At 41.2% G+C, this 23,423-nt stretch overlaps 1 protein-coding gene across 3 annotated transcripts; it reads left to right on the top strand.

Moving 5' to 3' along the window:
• The first annotated feature begins 13,118 nt into the window (after window positions 1-13,118).
• FCRLA (Fc receptor like A) lies at window positions 13,119-22,347 on the top strand. 3 transcript variants are annotated; one of them, XM_021089517.2, is made up of 5 exons: window positions 13,119-13,262; window positions 18,633-18,830; window positions 19,152-19,418; window positions 19,891-20,175; window positions 21,135-22,347. In XM_021089517.2, the coding sequence occupies exons 1-5, from the start codon at window positions 13,130-13,132 to the stop codon at window positions 21,434-21,436; spliced, it is 1,185 nt and encodes a 394-aa protein (XP_020945176.2). In that variant the 5' UTR covers window positions 13,119-13,129; the 3' UTR covers window positions 21,437-22,347. The 3 variants fall into 3 exon arrangements, with proteins under 3 accessions (XP_020945176.2, XP_084877363.1, XP_020945177.2); XM_085021237.1 differs by having other exon boundaries at window positions 13,130-13,262; window positions 19,891-19,990; XM_021089518.2 differs by lacking the exon at window positions 19,152-19,418 and having other exon boundaries at window positions 13,130-13,262.
• The last annotated feature ends 1,076 nt before the right edge of the window (window positions 22,348-23,423 follow it).

Here is a 23,423-nt window from a genome sequence, read left to right as displayed (position 1 = left end):
TTCTATAATTACTGTTAGTCAAATAAATGAACCCCTTCAATGGATGATTTCCACATATTCAATGAAAATCTCTGTATTTTAACAGAGCATGTTTTGGTATCAAGTCTAACTCTCTGCTTATCATCAGAGCCCCCAAAACATTTCTCCTACATTTTTGTAAATGTTTTATTGTTATACCTTTTATATTTAAGCTTATGATAAATTTTGAGTCCATTTTTTTATTAGATGTGAGACAAATTGAAGTTCCCTTTTTTTGGCTATGAACTACCAATTACTCAAGGAACCATCTATTTAAAAAGTCTTTCTTCACTGAATTACCTTTGCACCTTTGTCAAAAATCTGTTGGACATATTCTTGTGGGTCTATTTCTGGTTCTCTGCAGAGAACATTCCTCTATGTGTCTAATCCTCTGCCAATCACCTTGATTACTAGAGATTTTTTTCCCTCTCATTTTATTCTTTTGTAATTTATTTATTTATTTATTTATTTATTTATTTTTTGGTCTTTTTGCCTTTTCTAGGGCCGCTCCCGCGGCATATGGAGCTTCCCAGGCTAGGGGTCTAATCAGAGCTGTAGCCACTGGCCTACGCCAGAGCCACAGCAACGCAGGATCCAAGCTGCGTCTGTGACCTACACCACAGCTCACGGCAATGCCAGATCCTTAACCCACTGAGCAAGGGCAGGGATCGAACCCGCAACCTCATGGTTCTTAGTTGGATTCGTTAACCACTGAGCCACGCTGGGAATTCCTCTTTTGTAACTTTATTTTAGCTACTCAGCTTCCTTTGTCTTTCCGTGTATGTTTTATAATAATATTGTCTAAATCTACAAACCTGTCTTGCTAGGGTTTGACAGGAATTATGTGCAACCCATGTATTACACATAATAAGTTTGAGAAAAATGACTCTTTTTTTAACTATGTTAAGTTTTTCTTTTTCTTTCTTTCTTTCTTTTTTTTTTTTTTTTTTTTTTTTTTTGTCTTTTTGCCTTTTATAGAGCTGCTCCCGTGGCAAATGGAGGTTTCCAGACTAGGGGTCCTATCGGAGCTGCAGCGACCGGCCTATGCCACAGCCACAGCAATGCCAGATCCAAGCCGCATCTCCAACCTACCCCACAGCTCACTGAAAGGCTAGATTGTTAACCCACTGAGCGAGGCCAGGGATCGAACCCGCAACCTCATGGTTCATAGTCGGATTCGTTAACCACTGCACTACAACGGGAACTCCAATGTTGAATTTTTCTAATCCATAAACATGGTATGACTCTCCATTTATTTATGTATTTATTATTTTTTAATAAATTTTATTGGAGTATCCTTGACTTACAGAAAGTTGTGTTAGTTTCAGGTGTACAGCAAAGTAAATCAGTTATACATATACATATATCTACTTCTTTTAGATTCTTTTCCCATATAGGTTATTACACAGTACAGAGTAGGTAACCCTGTGCTGTACAGTAGGTCTGTGTTACCTATCCATTGTATACATGGTAATGTGCATATGTCAATCCCAATCCCCCAATTACCCACACCCCACGTTTCCCCTTTGGTAACCATAAATTTGATTTCAAAATCTTTGTGTCTATTTCTGTTTTGCAAGGTTTTTTGTATCATTTTTCATTAGATTCCACATATTAGTGGTCTCATATGCTATTTGTCTTTCTCTGACTGACTTCACTTAGTATGATAATTTCTAGGTCCATCCGTGTTGCTGCATATAGCATTATTTCATTTTTTTTTCTTTTTTTTTTTTTAAGGCTGCACCTGCGGCATGTGGAGGTTCCCACCTAGGGTTCAAATCAGAGCTACAGCTGCTGGCTTATACCACAGCCACAGCAATGCAGGATCCGAGATGCATCTGTGAACTATACCATAGCTCATGGCAATGCCAGATCCTTAACCCACTGAGCGGGGCCAGAGATCAAACCCAAAACCTCATGGTTCCTAGTCGGATTCGTTTCTGCTGTGCCATGATGGGAACTGCTATTTCATTCTTTTTATGGCTGAGTAATATTCCATTGTATATTTGTACTACATTTTCTTTATCCAGTCCTCTGTTGATTGATATTTAGTTTGCTTCCATGTCTTGGCTATTGCAAATAGCACTACAATGAACTCCATTTATTTAGATTAACATTTTTTCATCAGTATTGTATAGTTTTCATCATACAAATTCTGTACAACTTTTGTTAGATTTACACTTTTTATTTCTTTAGTGATTATAAATGGTATTGCTGTGTGTGTGTGTGTGTGTGTGTGTCTTTTTAGGGCCATACCGGCTACATGTGGATGTTCCCAGGGTAGGAGTCAAATCAGAGCTGTATCTGCCAACCTATACCATAGCCATAGCTACTCAGGACTTAAGGTGTGTCTGCAACCTACACCACAGCTCACGGCAACACCAGTTCCTTAATCCACTGAGTGAGGTGAGGGATCAAACCCACATCCTCATCCTCATAGATACCAGTTGGGTTCTTAGCCCACTGAGCCACAATGGGAACTCTGAATTCTAGGAATTTTTAATGAATTATTCAGATTTTCTACATAGATGATCAAGTAGGAATATTTTAAAATTTTATTTTCTTACTTTATTAAACTGGCTAGAACTTTTAGCATTATGTTAAGTAAGTGGTGAGAGCAGACATCTTTGTCTCGTTTCCTATCGGAAGGGGAAATCATGTAGTCTTTCACTGTTAGGTATGATGTTAGCTGTAGGCTTTTTTTTTTGAAGGGAACCCAAGGTGTGCAGCAGGCTGATGTGGGATCTCAATTTCCACACCAGGGCTTGAACCTAAGCCTCGGTGGTGAAAGTGCTGAGTCCTAACCACTAGGCCACCAGGGGACTCCCAGCTGTAGGCCTTTTGTAGATGCTCTTTATCAAATGTGGAAGTTCCTTTCTATTCATTTTTTTCCTAAGAATTTTCATCATGAGTGGGTGTTGATTTTGTCAAGTGTTTTTTTTTTTCATTGATTGATATGATCATCTGATTTTGTCCTGTTAATATGGTGAATTAACATTAAATAACCTTTTTTTTTCCGCTTTTTTTTTTTCTTTTTCTAAAGCTGCACCCGAGGCATACGGAGGTTCCCAGGCTAGGCGTCCAATTGGAGCTACAGGTGCCAGCCTATGCTACAGCCACAGCAACATGGGATCCAAGCTGCATCTGCCACCTACACCAGAGCTCACGGCAATGCCAGATCCTTAACCCAGTGAACAAGGCCAGGGATCGAAACCGCAACCTCGTGGTTCCTAGTTGGGAACTCCCCTTTTTTCTTTTTCTTTTTAGGGCCACACCTTTGGCACATAGAAGTTCCTGGGCTAGGGGCTGAAACACAGCTGCAGCTTGCAGGCCTACATCACAGTCACAGCAATGCTAGATTCAAGCCACATCTGCAACCTATACCACAGCTTGCAGCAATGCTGGAAACTTAACCCAGTGAGTGAGGCCAGGGAATGAACCAGAATCCTCATCGATACCATTTGGGTTCTTAGCCCGCTGAGCCACAGTAGGAACTCCTTAAATAACTTTAAATATTCAAGCATCCTTACACCCCAGGGATAAACCCCACTATGTCATGGTGTATAATTCTTTTTTGTATGTTCTTAATTCTATCTGCTAATATTTTGTTAAGAATTTTTGTTGGAGTTTTTGTCATGGCTCAGTGGAAACAAATCTGACTAGTATCCATGAGGATGCAGGTTCGATCCCTGGCCTCACTCAGTGGGTTAAGGATCCAGCATTGCCATGAGCTGTGGTGTAGGTCACAGACTCAGCTCAGATCTGGCATTGTTGTTGCTGTGGCTATGGTTTAGGGCAGCGACTGCAGCTCCAATTCAACCCCTAGCCTGGGAACTTCCATATGCCATGGGTGCAGTCCTAAAAAAAGAGAGAGAGAGAGAAAAGAATTCTTGTATTAGAGGTTCCCGTTGTGACTCAGTGACTCAGGAACCCAATGTAGTCTCTGTGAGGATGCAGGTTTGATCCCTGGCCTCCCTCTGTGGGTTAAGCATCCAGCATTGATTGCCACAAGCTATTGCACTGGTCACAGATGTGGCTCAAATACAGCCTTGCTGTGGCTGTGGCATAGGTCGGCAGCTCTGATTCGACTCCTAGCCTGGGAACTTCCATATTCCATAGGTGCAGCCATAAAAAGAAAAATTAAAAAAAGAATTTTTGCATTAGTATTGATGAGAGGTATTAGTCTGTAATTTTTTTTTATTTTTATTTTTTGACTATGGGCATGACCGGCAGAAGTTCCCAGGCCAGGGGACAAAGTCAAGCCACAGTAGCAGCCAGAGCCACAGCAGTAACAATGCCAGATCCTTAACCTGCAGTGCCACCGGGGAACTCCTGTAATTTTCTTTTCTTTTCTTTTTTTTTTTTTTAAGCGATTTGGTGTTTTTTTCTATTTTTGTTTGTTTGTTTTAATGGTTGCCATGTGGAAGTTCCTGGGCCAGGAATTGAATCTGAGCCACAGCTGCAGCAATGCCTGATCATTTAACCCACTGTGCAGGGCTGGGTATTGAACCCATGCCTCCACGGTAGCCTGAGCTGCTACAGTTGGATTATTAACCCACTGCCCCTCAGTGGGAACTCCTGTAATTTTCTTTTTATATGTGTGTTAAACCTGTATTTGTTTGGGGCAAAGGATATAGTCTATATTTTTATATATTCCACGGACACAGAAATAATGTATGTTCTTTGTCTGGCTTTGGTTTCAGGGTAATACTGACTTCTTAAAGTAAGTTTGAACATGTTCTCTCATCTTCTGTGTTCTGGAAGTGAGCCTTAAAAATTGGTGTTAATTTGGAATTTGAGCTGTGGCGAAATGGGATTGGCAGCGTCTTGGTAATGCTGGGACACAGGTGGATCCCTGGCCTGGCTCAGTGGGTTAAAGATCCTGTGTTTCTGCAGCTGCAGCTTACATCGCAACTATGGCTCTAACCCCTGGCCTGGGAAATCCATATGCCACAAAAAAATAAAGAACAAAAAATAAATTGGTGGGTGTTCCTATTGTGGCTCAGCAGGTTATGAATCCAACTTGTATCTGTGAGGATGTGGTTTCTATCCCTGGCCTCCCTCAGAGTAAGGATCTTGCCAGCGAGCTGTGGTGTAGGTTGCAGATGCGACTTGGAAACAGAATAACAAAAAATTAAAAATAAATTGTGTTGCCATGGCTATGGTGTAGACTGGTAGCTGCAGCTCTGATTTCACCCTGATCCCTTGCCTGGGAACTTCCATATGCCATAGTGAGGCCCTAAAAAGAAAAAAAAAAAAAAAAAAGTGTTATTTTTTTTCTTTAAATGTCCAACAGAATTCTCCAGTGAGATTATCTGGGCCTGGAGATTTCTTTTGGAGGAGTTTAAAAACAACAAATTCATTTTCCTTTATAATTATAGAGCTATTCTGTTATCTGTTTCATTTTGGGTGAGTTGTGGTAGTTTGTACTGTTCAAGAATTGTTCCATTTTATCTCAGTTGTCAAATTTATTTTTATTTTTTGGTTTCTTTTTGTCAGGCCTCACCCACGGCATATGGAGGTTCCCAGGCTAGGGGTCAAATGGGAGCTACAGCTGCAGGCCTATACTACAGACACAGTAACAAAATTTCTTTTTTGTTATTTTATTTCCTTCTTTCTCTTTTTCATTGTCAGTCTTGCTAGAGGTTTGTCAATTTTTTTAAATCTTTTCGATAAAGATCAACTTTATTTTTCATTTCGCTGATTTTCTCTTTTCTCTCTTTTCATTGTTTTCTGCTCTTCTCCTTATTATTCCATTTCTTCTGCTTTCTTTGGACTTAATTTGCTCTTCTTTTGCTAGGTTTTTGAGGTGGGAGTTTAAATTATTGATTGATATTTTTCTATTTTTTAATATAATAGTTCATGCTGTATATGTCCCTCTCAGCAATACTTTGTGTCCCACAAATTTTGATACATTGTATTTTCATTCTCATTCAGTTTAATGTATTTTTTTCCCTTGAGACTTCCTCTTTGACTTATGTATTATTTGGAAGTATGTTGTTTAGTTTCCAAGTATTTATAGATTTTTTTTTTTCCTGTTCTCTTTCTGTTGACTATATTGGGTCTGGAAACCATAATCTTTATAATTTCAGTTCTTTCCAGTTTGTTGATTTTGTGTGTTTTTTCTTTTGTTTTTGCCCAGAATGTGTTTCAGCTTTGTATATACTCCATGGACACTTGAAAAGAATGTATGTTCTGCTGTAACTGGGTGGAGTGTTCTATAAATATTGAACGGATCCTGTGGTTAATGGTGGTGTTGAGCCTCTTTCGTTCTTGTTGATTTTCTGTCTAGTTGTTTTATCAGTTGTTAAGAGAGAGCATTGGAGCCTCCAAGAGTAATTATGGATTTGTCAAGTTCACCTTCCATTCTATCATGTTTGCTTCACATATTTTGCAATAATATTGTTTGCCACATGTTAATGCAGGGTCTTTTTTGGTGGATTGATCCTTTTATCATTATATGTGTCCCTCTCTGTCTTTGGTAATGTTCTCTGCTCTGAAGTTTGCTTTATCTGATGATTTTGTGGGTAGTGTGGGGGCACAGATTTTCCCTGGGGCATTTATTGTCTGAATGTTTTTGGTTATACTAAGCTGTTCCTTTTCGAGTCCTTTGGCTGGAGAGAACTTTTTCTGGGCCTTCTTTTTTTTTGGCCGTGCCATAGGTATTTCTGTGTTGTTGGTTTTCAACTCCAAATTTGAGATATATAAAGCAAAAAGAAAACTCAGGAAATATACCATTGTGTCATTCCTCAGGTCCTAAAGTCTCTAAGCTGGTCTATTTTCTTCTCCCCAGTTTTTAAGAATTTATTTTTGTTTATTTATTTTTTTGGTCTTTTTGTCCTTTTAGGGCCACACCCGCGGCATATGGAGGTTTCCAGGATAGGAGTGGAGTTGTAGCTGTTGTAGCTGGCCTATGCCAGAACCATGGCAATGCCAGATCCAAGCCGCGTCTGCAACCTACACCACGGCTTATGGCAATGCGGATCCTTAACCCACTGAGTGAGGCTAGGGATCGAACCCACAATCTCATGGTTCCTAGTCAGATTCGTTTCAGTTGCACCATGATGGGAACTCCAAGAATTTAATTTTTGTTTTAGATATAATGTCCAGCACTTTTTGTTGTACTCAGCAGGAGGAATAGAGAAAATAAACTTTTATTCACATTCCCAGAAGATATCTGAAGCTTTATGTTTTTAATATGCATGTTTAAACATATTTTCTATTGATACATAGAATTAATTATAGTCTGCATTTTCCTCCCAAATTTGTTGGGGGGAAAACACCCAACCAAACTATCCATAGAAAAAGTCTCTAGGTGAAGGAGTTGTGTCTGATTTTTTTTCCTTTATTTCTTTTTTCTGTCTTTTCTACACCTTCTACAATTAACATGCATCATTATAAATAACATTTGGAATATCAGTGGTCGATGTGCCTTATGTTACTATTATGAAGTAAAACCCTATTCATTTCTGCATAATTTCTAATGGCAAAATAGAATTTTATAGGCCTTCTTTTTGCTTTAGGGCTAATGATTAAAATTTCAGATTCTAATCTTAAAAATACATCTTCATAACTAATAAAAGGAGTCTCAGAAAGAGATGAAGGAGATGTCCCCTCTCTCTTGAATCAACAGAGGGAGCATTATCCTTCTACATTATGAAGTGGGCTCAAAGAATCCAACTTGATAAGATGTTACACTGAAGACTCTAATAAGAATATCAAAAGACTTAAAATCCATAATTCTATTTGGTTATCTTATGTCATAATTTGTTGCTTGTGCAATAATGCAATTGACATTTCTGTATTCCTGCACAGAATAGATATTTGTAAAACTGCTCTGTCAAATAACTAGTTACTGATGTTTTCATTTTCTCAGTCAAGTGTGTGGGAGAAAAAAAGCCTGTGGTTCTGCTAATCTACTTTAACAAAGAAATCAAGAGACTTATTTCAATTAATTAACAAATTGCATTAATAAATCCATGCAGGGCTGAGAGCTGAAGGCTATGCTCTGTGCTGACAGGCCCAAATAAAGAAAGCAGCAAAGAGAGGGGCGATAGACCATCTCTTTGAACCCTAGAAAGAGTCTGCTTGTCTCTGTGATGTAACTCTTGCCAACTCAGACTAACTCTGTTCTACTGAATGAGTCTGTAGAACCATCACAAAGAGAGTAAGAAAAAATACACACATATATGGTGTAATCCCCCGTGGCCCAAGAACCTCAAGCAGTTTTAATTTCTCAAGGAAGAGGAGCCCAGGGCACTATCCTCTGTGAAATAAATTCTTTGATTTGCTGCCAGCAGTCAGGCTAAAGGAAGAGCTCTGGGCACAATCTTCCAGGAATATGTGAGTTTTCTTTATGAAAAGGAGGCCACTTGGTAGCAGGGTGAGTTTCCCCATACTTTTAGTCTCCTGGAGGTAAGACACTGGCTTTCTTTGGGAACCAGGAGTTGCTCCCTGAAAAAGAAACAATAGGATGAGAGATCTGGTGCATTTTTAAGATCTCAGAGCATCTTTGTATGTGCTTTCTGAATGTGTGTCCTGAAACTTTAACTGTAGGTGAAGCAGGCATCCAAAGAGGGTCATTTCAATTCATATCTGACATGTGTGGAGACTTCCAGCTTCCACCTGGGCAACATGACACTGGACCTGAGTGTATTCTTTTTTCCTCTCCCTCCCTTTTTCCCTTTATCCCTCTTTCTCTTCCTCCCTCTTTCTCTTCCTCCCTATTCCTTCTCTTTCAAGAGAGAAGCCGCACCTGAAACTAACATAGTGTTGTAGGTCAATTAAATCTCAATAATTTTTTAAAAAAGGAAAGAAAAAAGAAAAGAAATACTGGACCATACACACACACACACACAACCCCACAAACACACATACATTAATTTGGATGATACCAAAAATTTTAAAAAGAGAATGATATGAAAATAAAATGATGGAGTTTCCTTCGTGGCTCAGCAGTTAACAAACCCCACTAGGATCCCTGAGGATGTGGGTTCAGGCCTCGCTCAGTGGGTTAAGGATCTGGTGTCGCCATGAGCTGTGGTGTAGGTCGCAGACATGGCTCGGATCTGGCGTTGCTGTGGCTGTGGTGCAGGCTGGAGGCTGCAGCTCCGATTTGACCCCTAGCCTGGAAACCTCCATATGCCGTGAGTGCAGTCCTAAGAAAGAAAGAAAGAAGGAAAGAAAGGATCAGTCAGATTGGGATAAAATACTTCTAAAACATATTATGTAATGAAGGACATAATATTTAGAACTAAAAAAAAGAAGAAAAAGGAAAAAACCTCTTACAACTCAGTAATAAGAAAAAAAATCACAACTTTAAAACATGGGCAAAGATGTGAATTAAAGTCTTATGAAAGAATATATACGTTTACTAAATAAATACATGAAAAGATGCTCCACAGCATTAGTACATGGATGTTTATAATAGTTTTATTGATAACTGCCAATCCTTGGAAGCAACCAAGATAACTTTCAGTAGGTGAGTGGATGAATAAACTGGTATATTTAGACAATAGAATCTTTTTTAGGGCTAAAAAGAAGTCAGCTATCAAGCCACGAAAAGACATGAAGGAACTTTTAATGCCTTTTGCTAAGTGAAAGATAATCTGCAAGGACTACACAATATATGATTTCAGCTATATGGCATTCTGAAAGGGGCAAAACTGTGGAGACATTAAAAAAAATTAGAGGTTGCCAGAGGTAGGGGAAGTGGATGGGTGAATAGGCAGAGCACAGAGAATTTGTAGGGCAGTGAAAACACTCTGTATGATGCTATAATGATGGTTACATTTGTCCGAACCTATGGAATATACAACACCAAGAATGCATCCTAATGTAAACTATAGACTTTGGGTAATTATTATATGTCAGTATGGGTTTGTCAGTTTTAACAAATGTACCAACTCTGGTGGGGGACGGCAATAACGAGGGAAGTTATGCATCTCTGGGGGCTGGAGGTTTATGGGAACTCTCTGTACCTTCCCTTCAATTTTGGTATGAATCTAAAACTACTCTTAAAACATAGCTTTTAGAGTTCCCATTGTGGTGTGGCAGAAACAAATCCAACTAGGAACCATGAGGTTGTGGATTCGATCCCTGGCCTCACATGTTAAGGATATAGCATTGCCATGAGCTATGGTGTAGGTCACAGATGAGACTTGGATCCACAGTTGCTGTGGCTGCAGTGTAGGCCAGCAGCTGTAGCTCTGATTTGACTCCTAGCCTGGGCCCTAAGAAGCCAGATAGAATAAAATAAAATAGTTTTTAAGTGGCATGGACTGGGAATTTGGGGTTAATAGATGCAAACTATTGCCTTTGGAATGGATAAGCAATGAAATCCTGCTGTATTGCACTGGGAACTATATCTAATCATTTATGATGGAGCATGATAATGTGAGAAAAAGAATGTATATATGTATGTGTGACTGGGTCACCTTGCTGTAGAGTAGAAAATTGGCAGAACACTGTAAACCAGCTATAATGGAAAAAAATTAACATCATTAAAAAAAAGTTTTTAAACATGAAACACACAAACACACACACACATACACATACATCTGACCTGAAGGGTGCCAGAAAAAGAATGAAGAACGTTTTGTCCAAGGCCAGCACAAGGTTAGTAAATTCACAGGGAAAAAAGGAGAAAGCACGTCTCAGAACAATAAATACAATATTCTTCAATTTACTAAAAGTTCAGGGGCAAAATTATTACAACAACTATGAAGTAAAGGGAGTGATAAATACAAGATTAGGATTGTAGTTGATTGTCATGGGGAAGGAAGAAGATATAATCAGAAGGGATCCACATGGTACTTATAGGATAATGGTAATATTCTATTTTCTCAACTGGGTGAGGGTACAAAAGTCAGCGTTGCATTATTATTCTTTTTTTTTTTTTTTTTAATCTTTTTGCCATTTCTTGGGCCGCTCCCGCGGCATATGGAAGTTCCCAGGCTAGGGGTCGAATCAGAGCTGTAGCTGCCAGCCTACACCACAGCCACAGAAATGTAGGATCTGAGCGGCATCTGAGACCTACACCACACACAGCTCACCACAACAACGGATCCTTAACCCACTGAACAAGGGCAGGGATCGAACCCGAAACATCATGGTTTCTGGTTGGATTCGTTAACCACTGAGCCACGACGGGAACTCCGCATCATTATTCTTTATACCTTCACATCTTTTATAAATATTTTTATCCATTCAATTAAAAGTAAAGGAAAAATAAATATCAGCCCACTTGTGACAAGCCAGGCGCAGCTGAGGATGATATCCAAGTCTAATTTGTACTGAGGTGGGATGAGAATGGGAACTTGCCCTGTCACCCTGTGAGAATTCTGGGGTGATCTTCATGGTGGAAATAACTCAATGAACTGAGGTTGGCCTCCATATGCACATAATAGGCCCAACATTACTCTTTTCCCAGGGAATCACACCTGATCTGAATGGTTCATGCATCAGTCTTCAAGTGAGTAAAATTTTCCAGATGCTTAGTTGAAATTTAAGTGCAAAGAATATGACCGCTTCACCTCATATCTTCAGAGGCCTTCTTCCTCTCCATACTGACAGTGGGATCCTTTGGGGGTAGATGCAGATGGTATGTACAGATGAGGGTCTCTGTCCAGGTATGACTTGATGGGAAGGGCAGCTAGGAGAAGGGGTGGCATGAGAAGGGAAAGATTTCTGGGGTTAGTTTGGAAGCCCCTTAAAGACCTAACTCTGAGAATCTATATTTTTAGGGAGTGTTAGGGGTGGATGTCCATTTAAACTCATTTCATTTTCTTAATTTTCATTAGGGCTGGCCTAGACTTCTCTTCCTCTTCTGTGGCTGCTGGTTTTTTTCACATCACATCACCTGCAAGGCTTACTGCCTCACTGCCTCCTCCCCATGCCCATATTTGCCGCCCCCCCCACTCCTGCTGGATTCCCTGGGGCCGCTTGCACAAAACATTTGTCTCTCAGATAATGGAAAATTTATTCTAAATTCTTATTTTAGATTGAGAAATATCCGCTCTCTCGTGCCTCTGTTGCTAATATATCTGTAACCTGTGGTTTTTGCACAGTTGAAGGGTCATGCTGGCCCTCCTTCTCCCTTCAAGCAGGACTGTCTTCCCCCATTTCTGACGGCTCGTTTCATCTTCAGTTAACCAGTTGAGGGCCTGGTGGATGTTATGATGGGGAAGGGAGAAGAGTTTGATGTCTGCAAAAAGAGACATGGGCCCTGACATTGAGGAGACCTCAATTAAACAGCAAATATTTGGAGGCAGGGACAGTGGTTCCCCCTGGAGCTGAAGAGAGATGTCGTGGCCTCCCTATCGCCCCTATTCCGGAGTCTCCTCAGGTTTCTCAAGCTATCAGATGCCTTCTATCTTTAATTTCGTCAGGATCAGTGGCTTGTGCTTTGGCTGTGAACTTGAGCCCCAGGCTTATGGCTAGGTCCTCTGAAAAATGGCTTTCCATTTTTGTGTGCTCTTTCCCAGGGCCTCCCTCTGCCTTTTATTCAGATTTCCATTGAGACTTATTAAATAGCCTTAGTTGTACTGGAGAAACAGAGAGCTGAGTCATGAGTCTAGAGAAATTCATGTACAAATTTGTGTGGCCATTGGATGGTAGGAGCCATCATTAGATATCAGATTAACCAGGGGATGAATCTGATATTTAATTGGGTGCCATTGCCAATCTTCCCTCTTCTGTCCGGCTCTAGTCTGGTTAATAGGAACATGTAAGACTTGGAACAGGACAGGGCAGGGCACAAGTTCTCTCTATTGCTCTCACTGTGACTTTCTGTGTCAATTTCAAGCAATTTCCTGCCCCCATTCCCAGTTGTTTCAATGGTGAAATGGATGGTTATGGCACTGACCTTTCCCAGAGTTTTTGTGACGGCTGGTGAGATATCAGACAATTAGAGGGTTGAGCTCTTATGGGGGAGTTCTTGAACAACTGAGAGAGCTACCATTTCACCCACAATCCTAAGGGTGCTGATGATGCAGGAACCAACCTGGCCAACCTGAACAATGAAAGCCAATTGTAAAGTTGAAAATAGGCCCCAGATGCGAGGCAATTAGACAGTTTGATTTACTTCCTCTTTTCTAATTTGAGAGGTTTCATGTTGAAGAAAGTCAGTGTGTTAGAAGCTGCAGGAGACCTAAACACAGTCACCATGAAGCTGGGCTATGTCCTCACGACAGGGGTCTTTTCCTTTCCTCCTCCTATGCTCTGGGCCGCTCAGATGCTACTTGGTAAGTAAAATGTTTGAATAAGTGGAAATGGAGAGATGCATGACTTTGGGGAAAGGACCCAAAAGAAAGAAGCATGGATGACTAACTTCAGTCCTCCAAAGAAGCAGTGCTCAGGTGGGATGTGAAGGGTAGTATAAGAAATTTGGTGTATAGAACTGCATGGCTCTTTCTGAATATAATAACCTTCAACACTGTTCCATCCTAAAAATCCCCTTGACTGTGATGCCCTCCTCAGGTACAATCTTGACTCTTTTTTTCTTTTCTCAGATAAATTTCTTGAAAGAGCAGCCTTTACCTGCTATCTCCATTTCCCGACATTTCACTTACTCTTCAATTCTTACTGTCTGGCTTCCCCTGGAATCTGTTTTAGCCAGGGTGCAATGACCGCTATAATGACATTGCACCCTTTTAAAATCTCATCCTGCTGGACTTCTCTGCTGCACTGGGCACTGGTTTTGTTTTTGTTTTTGTCTTTTTCTTTTGTAGGGCTGTACCCGCCTCATATGGAGGTTCCCAGGCTAGGGGTCTAATAGGAGCTACTGCTGCCGGCCATGGCCACAGCAACCCAGGATCTGAGCCGGGACTGCAGCCTACACCACAGGTCACAGCAACACCAGATTCTTAACCCACTGAGTGAGGCCAGGGATCGAACCCACGTCCTAATGGGTACTAGTAGGGTTCGTTAACCACTGAACAATGATGGGAACCCCAGCACTGGGCACTGTTGATTGCTTTTTCTTTCTCAGCAATCTCTACTCCCTTGGCTTCTGTGTGCCATTTTCTCCTTGTATTCCATGTCTCTTGGTCCCTTTGGTGGCTTTTCTTCTCTTCCCCTTAAAGACTAGTGTTTTCTACACTTGCGTCCTTATCTCCCTACTTTACTTTACAAGAAAGATAAAGTGAGATTATTTGTTTGTATAATTTTTACCATAACAGTATAATTAAGGGTTCTAAATCATGTCTCCAATCCTAATTATGATTTTGAGTTTCACATTCAAATATCAAGCTTTGCAGAAGACGTATCTACCTGCGTGTTTCAAGGTACCTCAGTACAATAAGACCAGAGTTGAACCTGTCTGTCCTCTTAGCCCCTTCCTCTCCTAATTTCATCTTTCATTATTATTATTATTATTTTGTCTTTTGTCTTTTTAGGGCCGCACCTGTGGCATATGGAAGTTCCCAGGCTAGGGGTCGAAACAGAGCTGTTGCTGCCGGCCTATGCCAGAGCCATGGCAATGCCAGATCTGAGCTGCATCTGAGACCTATACCACAGCTCACGGCAACACCAGATCCTTAACCCACTGAGCAAGGCCAGGGATCGAACCCGCAATCTCATGGTTGGATTCATTTTGGCTGCGCCACAATGGGAACTCCCTTTTGTTATTTCTGATCTCAGTTAACAGTAACCATCTAGATACCCAGGGCAAAAATTTGGGAGACAACCTAGATTCTTCTCTCACCTTTATCCTCTATACATGATCAATTATCAAGTTCGGCAAGGTCTACCTTCTAAGTTGGTCATAGAGCCAGTCTCTTCCATGGAGCTTAACTAAAGGTATCCTAGGACAAGCCCTCATTATTTCTGACTTGGTCTAGTCCAACAATTTCCTAACTACTCGTCATGTCTCAGCCTTGTGTCCTTGAAATAAGTTCTGCACTCTGAAGCCAGAAGGATTTCTAAAATTCAAGCCTGCTGGGCCAAGCTCTTTATCATGGCATTCAAAGTCCACTGTAACTTGGCCCCTATTTAACCTCTTCTCTCATTCTTTGAGCCTTGCAATTTATAATAGCAATAAATTATTATTATTATCTAATAAATCCCAACCTGCTTATATTCACACACTAGACTCTTACCTGTCTCCAAAGTTTTGCTCATACTGCTACTTCTGCCTGATATGAGCACTCCCCATTGCCCTGAATTCCTTTCTCACTTACAAACATCTAGGTATCCTTAATGACTCAGCTAGGTGGCATCTTTACCAGGAAATCCTCCCTGAAACTTCCTTTATGCTCTGATAGCTACCTGTGATAATTCTTTCTTATTACATTCTTCCTCATGCTAAAACAATCTCTTCATGTGCCTGTGCCATCTGCTGAACCAAGAGTTATTTGTAGGCAGGGACAGTGCTTTTTTGTTTATGGCTTTTAACTGTGTCTTATTTATCTTTGACTTCTCAGCACCTGCATTGTCCCCAAAACAGAACAATAGTTTTGTTGAATTGTTATACTGAGATCTAGAAACAGGACTAGGTGGCTGTATTAATATACAGCAATGCTATTGTGGCAAGAACTCCAGTCATGGAATCAGATGCTCTGGTTTCAAGCTCCTCTTCTTTTATTTACTAGCTCTGGGTCACTTTGGAAAAGTCACTTTCATATCTCTGAATTCAGTTTTCTTATTTACAAAATGAGAATAGTAATACCTACCACAAGTTTATTGAGTGAAAGTGTCTGGTAGCCCACCAATATTTTTATTTTACAAAATGAGAGAAGACCAGGTCCAGTTGAGTGACAATGGAGGAACTGAAAAGGAGTAGCAGGGTGGTGAAGGGAGCTGACAGAGGACCTAAAGAAAGCACTTGGTACTGATGTCATGAGAATTAGGAAGTAGAGAGGGGCCTTGCTAAGGGAAGTTACAAGGTCAAGGGAAAGTATTAGGCCTTTGAAGTGGAAGGGAACAAAGCAAGTGGGATAGGAAAGGACAGACTGAAGAACTGAGTATAAGAGAATGGCCATGGAGCCAGAAGAAGGGGAGAGATGTTAAGAGGGACAAGAAGCAATCATGGAGATGGGAGAAATTTACCTTACCTGGGTAAACCATGGAGCTAAGAGATAGACTGAGGAGATCAGGTGAAAAATCTGTAACTCTTAGTTTCAACCCTGAAGCAAAGAAAGGAGTGTTCTTTAGTTACAAGTACAGACTGAGAATAGAGAATCAGGGGCAGAAAGAAGGACATGGGATGGGCTCTGCTGTTGCCAGGGAATGTTCAAGGAACAGAGGATGTGAAGGTAGAGATGGATGAAAAAGGAAGACCTGAAAGGGGAAGCAAGGAAGAAGGTATTAAAAGCTATTTGGTGAATAACATATTCAAGGATGAAGAGCCACATGAAATGTGGGAAAATGAAAATATGAAAGAAAGCCTTCATGGAAGGTCTGAAGATTGAAGTAAATCTGAACAGCTCAGTAGTCTGAACAGTGAAGTAAAAAGAACACTGACTTTGCATTCAGACATACATGACTTTCTTGCTCTGCGCCCTACTCTCTTTTAAAATTTGGGGTAAACTGACCTTTCTAAGGCTGTTCATTTGAGATTTGTAAAATGAGGGTGAAATCATGTACCTAGAAATCTTAAGATTTTTGCGATAAAATAAGGTGTTAACATGCCTGGCAGTGTCTGGTACGTGGTAAATACCCAACAAATGTTAGAATCTGATCATCTTCCTTTCGCTCCTGTCCTGTGTCTGCCTGCTCTGGGCTCCTCATTGTCTTTGGCCTCTGGCTTCCTGCACCTGCAGCTAGATGTTATGCTGGTGAGTTCTCTGTTCTCTCTCTACGCATCTCCTTAAACCACAGCTCATTCACTGACAGCACCTGCAAGCCATCAAAATGAGTCAGAATTATTCCTCTGAGAGATCCTTATGGGTCTTTTGGAAAAAAGAGAGTTCTTTTAATTTAAAAAATTGTTTATTATAGTTTATTACAATTATGTCAATTTCTGCTGTACAGAAAAGTGACCCAGTTATAAATATATCTATGTATATGTGTATATATATATATTCTTTTTCTCACATTATCTTCCATCTTGTTCCATCACAAGTGATTGAATATAATTCCCTGTGCTATACCATAGGACCGCATTGCTTATTCACTCCGAATGCAATAGTTTTTATCTACTAACCCCAAACTCCCAGCCCATCCCACTCCCTCCCTTTCCCGTGGCAACCACAAGTCTGTTCTCCATATCCACGAGTTTGTTTCTTCTCTGTAGATAGGTTCATTTATGCCATATATTTGATTCCACATATAAGTGATATCATATGGAATTTTCTTTCTCTTTCTGACTTACTTAGTATGAGAATCTTTAGTTCCATCCATGTTGCTGCGAATGGCATTATTTTGTTCTTTTTTATGGATGAGTGGTATTCCATTGCGTATATGTACCACATCTTAATCCTTTTGTCTGTTGATGGACATTTAGTTTGTTTCCGAGTCTCAGCTATTGTGAATAGTGCTGTGATGAATATAGGAGTGCATGTATCTTTTTGAATGAAAGTTTTGTCCAGATATATGCCCAGGAGAGGGATTGATGGAACATACAGTAGTTTTATATTTAGTTTTCTGTGGTACCTCCATACTGTTTCCCATAGTGGTTGTACCATTCCCACCAACAGTGTAGGAGGGTTCCCTTTTCTCCACACCCTCTCCAGCATTTGCTATTTGTAGACTTATTAATGATAGCCATTCTGACTGGTATGAGGTGGTACCTCATAGTAGTTTTGATTTGCATTTCTGAAATAATTAGTGATGTTGAACATTTTTTCATGTGCCTGTTGGCCATCTGTATGTTTTTGGAAAAAAATCTATTTAGGTCTTCTGCCCATTTTTTCATTTGGGTTGTTTGTATTTTTGCTGTTGAGTTGTATGATTTGTTTGTATATTTTGGAGATTAAGCCCTTGTTAGTTGCATCATTTCCAATTATTTTCTCCCATTCCATAGGTTGCCTTTTTTTTTTTAATGGTTTCCTTTGCTGTGCAAAACTTATAACTTTGATTGAGTTGCATTGGTTTGTTTTTGTTTTTATTTTTATTGCTTTGGGAGACTGACATAAGAAGACATTTGTACAGTTGATGTCAGAGAATGTTTTGCCTGTGTTCTCTTCTAGTTTTATGGTGTCTTTAAGCCATTTTGAGTTTATTTTTGTGCATGGTGTGAGGGTGTGTTCTAGTTTCATTGATTTACAGGCAGCTGTCCAGTCTTCCGAGCACCACCTTGCTAAAGAGACTGTCTTTTTCCCATTTTATATTCTTGCCTCCTTTGTTGAAGATTAATTGACCATAGGTGTCTGGGTTTATTTCTGGGTTCTCTATTCTGTTCCATTGGTCTGCATGTTCTGTGAAAAATGTCATGGGTAATTTGATGGGGATTGCATTAAATCTGTAGATTGCTTTGGATAGTATGGTCATTTTAACTATATTAATTCTTTCAATCCAGGAGCATGGAATATCTTTCCATTTGTTTGAATCTTTCTTAGTTTCTTTGATTAATATTTTATAGTTCTCAGCATATAAGTCTTCCTATTCTACTCTAAAGATTCCCTGAGAAGAGGGAGAAACCCTTGTAGAGCAATCTCATGTCCTCTTTCTCCAAGTTGCAGCATCATTTTCTGGTTCTTTGCGGACCATGGCCTCCCCAGCTGCCAGTTTTGATGCACTCCAATGCAAAGTACCTCTCAGCAGCCAGGAGAGCAGGTGCCACATGGATGAGGACTTGACGGACCCGAGGGATGTCGACTTCCAGATCAAGGGCTACACTTTCAGTGAACCCTTCCATCTGATTGTGTCCTACGGTGAGGTCCCAGAAAGGACTGACCAGTGCAGGGCTGCTCTTTTTCCCATTTCCCAAAGCTCTCTTTTCAGCCCCACAGCCTACTCAGGAAGTTACCCCCAGAAAATTGGCCATGGGAGGGGATGCCTTCTTCCCCATCTTCAGCTTAAGAAGCCAGGGTGCCCTCTGTGCTAGGCCCTAGAGAAGTTGATTTATGTTCCCAACCAAGGGTGAGAGTTACCTGGCTTCTCAGAGAAAGATTAGAGGGGTCTCTTATGGGCAGGACCTGGGGAGCTCCCAAGGAAGACAGTGGGTCACACTCAGCTCTTGCTTTGGACCACAGACTGGTTGATCCTCCAAAGTTCAGTCAGGCCCATATTTGAAGGAGACCCACTGGTTCTACGCTGCCAGGCCTGGCAAAACTGGCCGCTGACCCAGATCACCTTTTACCGAGACGGCTCAGCCCTGGGTCCCCCTGGACCTAACAGGGAATTCTCCATCGCTGTGGCGCAAAAGGCAGACAGTGGGCACTACCACTGCAGTGCTGTCTTCAGGAGCCCTGGTCCTGGGAGCCTAGAAACAGCATCATCTGTGACCATCACAGTTCAAGGTAAGAGCTGGAGGCAGTGTCATTTTTGCAGAGGCAGGTGGGGAGAGACAGAGGGACCAAAAATATCTTTCACTTGGGGATGGCAAGATCACTGAAGGCCTGAGGAGTAGATTGCTGGCAAATGCCTAAGTTGGGCTTCAGGAAGGACAGAGTCTAGGCATTGCATTTTCAAGTCATTCAGCCCCATTTCAAGCTTAACATGTTTCCTACTGTTCTATCCTACAGATCTATGCTTCCCAATTTTCACTGACTGGCATCTGGTCTATTGTCAGATTTGCCCATCTCCAGATCTAGTCCAGTCCTATCTACTGAAGAGAGAGAAAACCTGAAAGGTTCAAACGGAACTTTTCTAAGAGAGCTCCTTCCTGATAGAAATAGGGGAAAGAAAGTGTAAATGGGGTTCTTTGCCTGTCATGGGTCTACCTGAATGTAGGATGGCTGAGCTCTTCTTTCTCACCTCTCTCTCCCTCAGAACTGTTTCCAACTCCAGTGCTCAGAGCCACACCCTCGGCTGAGCTCCGGGAGGGAAGCCCGGTGACCCTGAGCTGTCAGACAAAGCTGCCCCTGCAAAGGTCAGCTGCCCGCCTCTTCTTCTCCTTCTACAAAGACGGCAGGAGAGTGCGCAGCAGGGGCCCCTCCTCAGAGTTCCAGATCCCCACAGCTTCAGAGGCACATTCTGGGTCCTACTGGTGTGAAGCAGCCACTGAGGACAATCAAGTTTGGAAACAGAGCCCCAAGCTGGAGATTAAGGTTCAGAGTGAGTTAGTGTGTTTGTGTGTTTGGTGTGCATGAAAAGGCAGGGAGGAAGGGATAGGACAGTTGGGTCCATGAGCTAGGGTTTGGTGTGAGCAGTTTAAGAAGGGACATACAGGTGGCAGGAACAATGAGCCAGAGTCCCTGGTGATGGAAGAAAGCACAAATAGGGAACTTTTCCTTCAGACTATGGTGCACATCGCACCAAACCAAAACTTCAGCCAGCTCCTCTGCTGCTGCCCCATAGATCTTACACTCCCTCTGGGCATTTGTAGGAATACAGCACGCAGAGTGAAGATGAAGTAGTCTGGAGTTAACATTCAATTCTGGGAGTCCCAGTTAAGAAGGCTGCATTTGACCTGACATATACCAAGATGAGGGGTCTTGAGTCATGTCATAAAGAAAATAATGGAAAGGAATGGGAGATGCTTATCCTGAAGAGGAAATAATTCAAAGAACCAGCAGAGGTGTCCTCAAAACACTGAAGGCTATGGAGTTCCCTTGTGGTACAGCAGGTTAAGTATCCAGCATTGTCACTGCAGCAGCTCAGACCTGGCCTGGAAGCTACCAAATACTGTGCGCACAGCTTAAAAAAAAAAAAGCGCAGAAGGCTGGCAAAAGGATAAGGATTTATACTAAAGCCATTTGCCATAATAGGTTGACCTAAGACCAGTTACCACACGTATGCTGTAGGAAATTCAATACTGCCTTGAAAGAGGAGGAACTGGCTAAAATCAACAGTTCTCTGACGATGAGACCTTATTGCCAAAGATTTTCAAGCAGAGGGAATCAAGCTTCAGATTCAAATTTGGACCAGAGTCCTCCAGTTTCTGCTGCTATTGGGCCCCACAGCTACATTCAGAGAATAAGAAAAATTGACCAGGAATATAAGGGTAGGGCTAGAGTCAGACTTCACCCTTATGTGTATCTCCTCTTATATGTATCTCCTACTCCATGATCCAGGTCCCTCCAGCTCTGCTGCACCCCCCATCTTGAATCCAGCTGCTCAGAAGTCAGCTGCTCCAGAAACTACTTCTACTGAGCGCCCTGGGCCTCTGCCTCCACTGCCCACCCCTTCTTCTAAGGATCCAGGCTTCTCCTCTCCTCTGGAGATCCTAGACCCGCATCTGCGTCACCAAGTGCGTGAACTCCTCAAACAAATGCAGGATATAAGGGATCTCCTTGGTCACCTGGTCATGGAGCTGAGGAGTTTGTCAGGCTACCTGAAGCTTGAGATCACAAAGGGTCCTGCCGAATACAAGTAAAGCATTCACCAACAGTATTACTCAACTGCCTGCGATAAATCCAACTCTATTTTTCCTCTTTTTGTTCTGTATTTACCCATAAATACTTGTGCAAGTTTCCCAGTGTTTTATTAGTATAACAGAGTTAGATGAGTATAAATGTTTGTACACAGTGATAATTGGATTTTAGCTATAGAAAAAAATTGTGTATTCTCTCCTAATGTGACAACATAATCCTGCTCTGTTTAGATCAGGAACTGCCTTCTGTTGTCCAGACCAGAATCTGGTGATCGAAAGAGAAGCAATGAGATAGATTTAGCGCAGTAGTCTCAACCAAGGGCAATCCCTCCCCACCCTAGGGGACATTGGACAATGTCTGGAGACATTTTTGGTCTTCGCATTGTGTTGGGGCTGCATATTACTGGTGTCTAGTGAGCAGAAGCCAGGCATGCTGTTAGACATCCTATAATCCACAGAACAGCCTCCCACAACGTAGGATTATCTTGTCTAAAATGTCAGTAGTGCCAAGTTTGGGAAACTCAGCCTAACAGAGACATTGGACTCTGGGATGGACCTTTGCCTCATCTACTTACTCTCCCCTATACCCTCCTAGCCTTATTTAGCAAATATTAGTTACATGCTGGTATTTCATTGGCCTCTGCTACATGCCCAAGTTTATGTTATGCTATGTTAAGTATACTCATACGACAACGTCTCTGTCTATGTAGGGTTTACAATTTGAGATGGAGAGGCAGTAATATTCCTACCCATAAACAATTAAGCAGGGTATATAAAAATTCCCTACAGGATCCTACTAGGCTCAGAAGTATGTGATCAAGTATAACATTGCCTGAGTAACAATTAGTTGTTTTAATTTGTCTCTGAAGTAATTTTTCTTTAAAAATACACATAAATCTATTTTGGTACCATAAGAATACTCTTTTGTGTGTGTGCGTGGACTGCTGGTGTACATTCTCAACCAATGAGAGCTAGCCTGACAGATTCTACAGTAACCTTTGGTCAATGAGTTAGCACATCATTTGACCTCAGCCAATGAGTGTTCTACCATGTTATCCTAAATTACATGGTATGAGGTTATCCATGTACTCTTTCTTTGTGCCATTTATTCTGTGCATAGTTTTGATCCATGATAAATTAAAAATCATACGTATGTGATTATTGCAGACATACCACAAAAAAACAACGGAATAGAATCATGCTGAATTTTAAAACTCAAGTGTTATGGTAGTTCCTAGACCCCTCTAAAATGTGAGTTTTATGATGGTCCCTAACACATTTAAGGGGGATCAGGAAGCAATTGGGAATTGGTAAAAGTCCATAAACATCATGGATTTGAGTAAGTGGAGGCTCAGTTGCCAATGGACCATGTTGGATGTGCCTCCAAAGATAATATGGTATAGCCATTCTACATGGAATTGATTTTGGTTAGTGGTACCATTTTCATGAATGCACCCTGCAAGCTCATACTAAATAAGGAAGTCATGTACAGACAATAAAAGCTATCAGAAGGAGTTCAATTGTGGCATAGTGGAAATGAATCCGACTAGTATCCATGAGTATTTGGGTTCGATCCCTGGCCTCACTCAGTGGGTTAAGTGAGCTGTAGTGTAGGTTGCAGATGTGGCTCAGATCCTGAGTTGTTGTGGCTGTGGTGTAGGCCAGCAGCTACAGCTCTGATTTGACCCCTTGCCTGGGAACCTCCATAAGCTCGGGTTTGGCCCTAGAAAGCAAATAAATAAATAAACAAATAAATAAATAAACAAATAAATAAAAGCTATCAGAGATCAAGGAGAGAAGACATGGGTGCAGCTGCACTCCTCATCCATGTGTCTGCATGGACCTCTATCATCACACTGCATTAACTGTATTTTATTTTATTTTTGTCTTTTTAGGGATGCTCCTGCAGCATGTAGAAGTTCCTAGGCTAGGGGTTCATGACTTTGGAGCCAGTTGTCCACCAACAGAAAAATGGATATGTCGTGCTATT

Source organism: Sus scrofa, chromosome 4 (assembly GCF_054392235.1).
Source record: "Sus scrofa isolate SSC_HxYL_T2T_F1_AM1 chromosome 4, Sscrofa_HxYL_maternal_Yorkshire_Landrace_v2.0, whole genome shotgun sequence".
NCBI lineage: Eukaryota > Metazoa > Chordata > Mammalia > Artiodactyla > Suidae > Sus > Sus scrofa.
The sequence above is the reverse complement of the archived record's forward strand: the minus strand, read 5'-3'. Positions and strand labels throughout refer to the sequence as shown.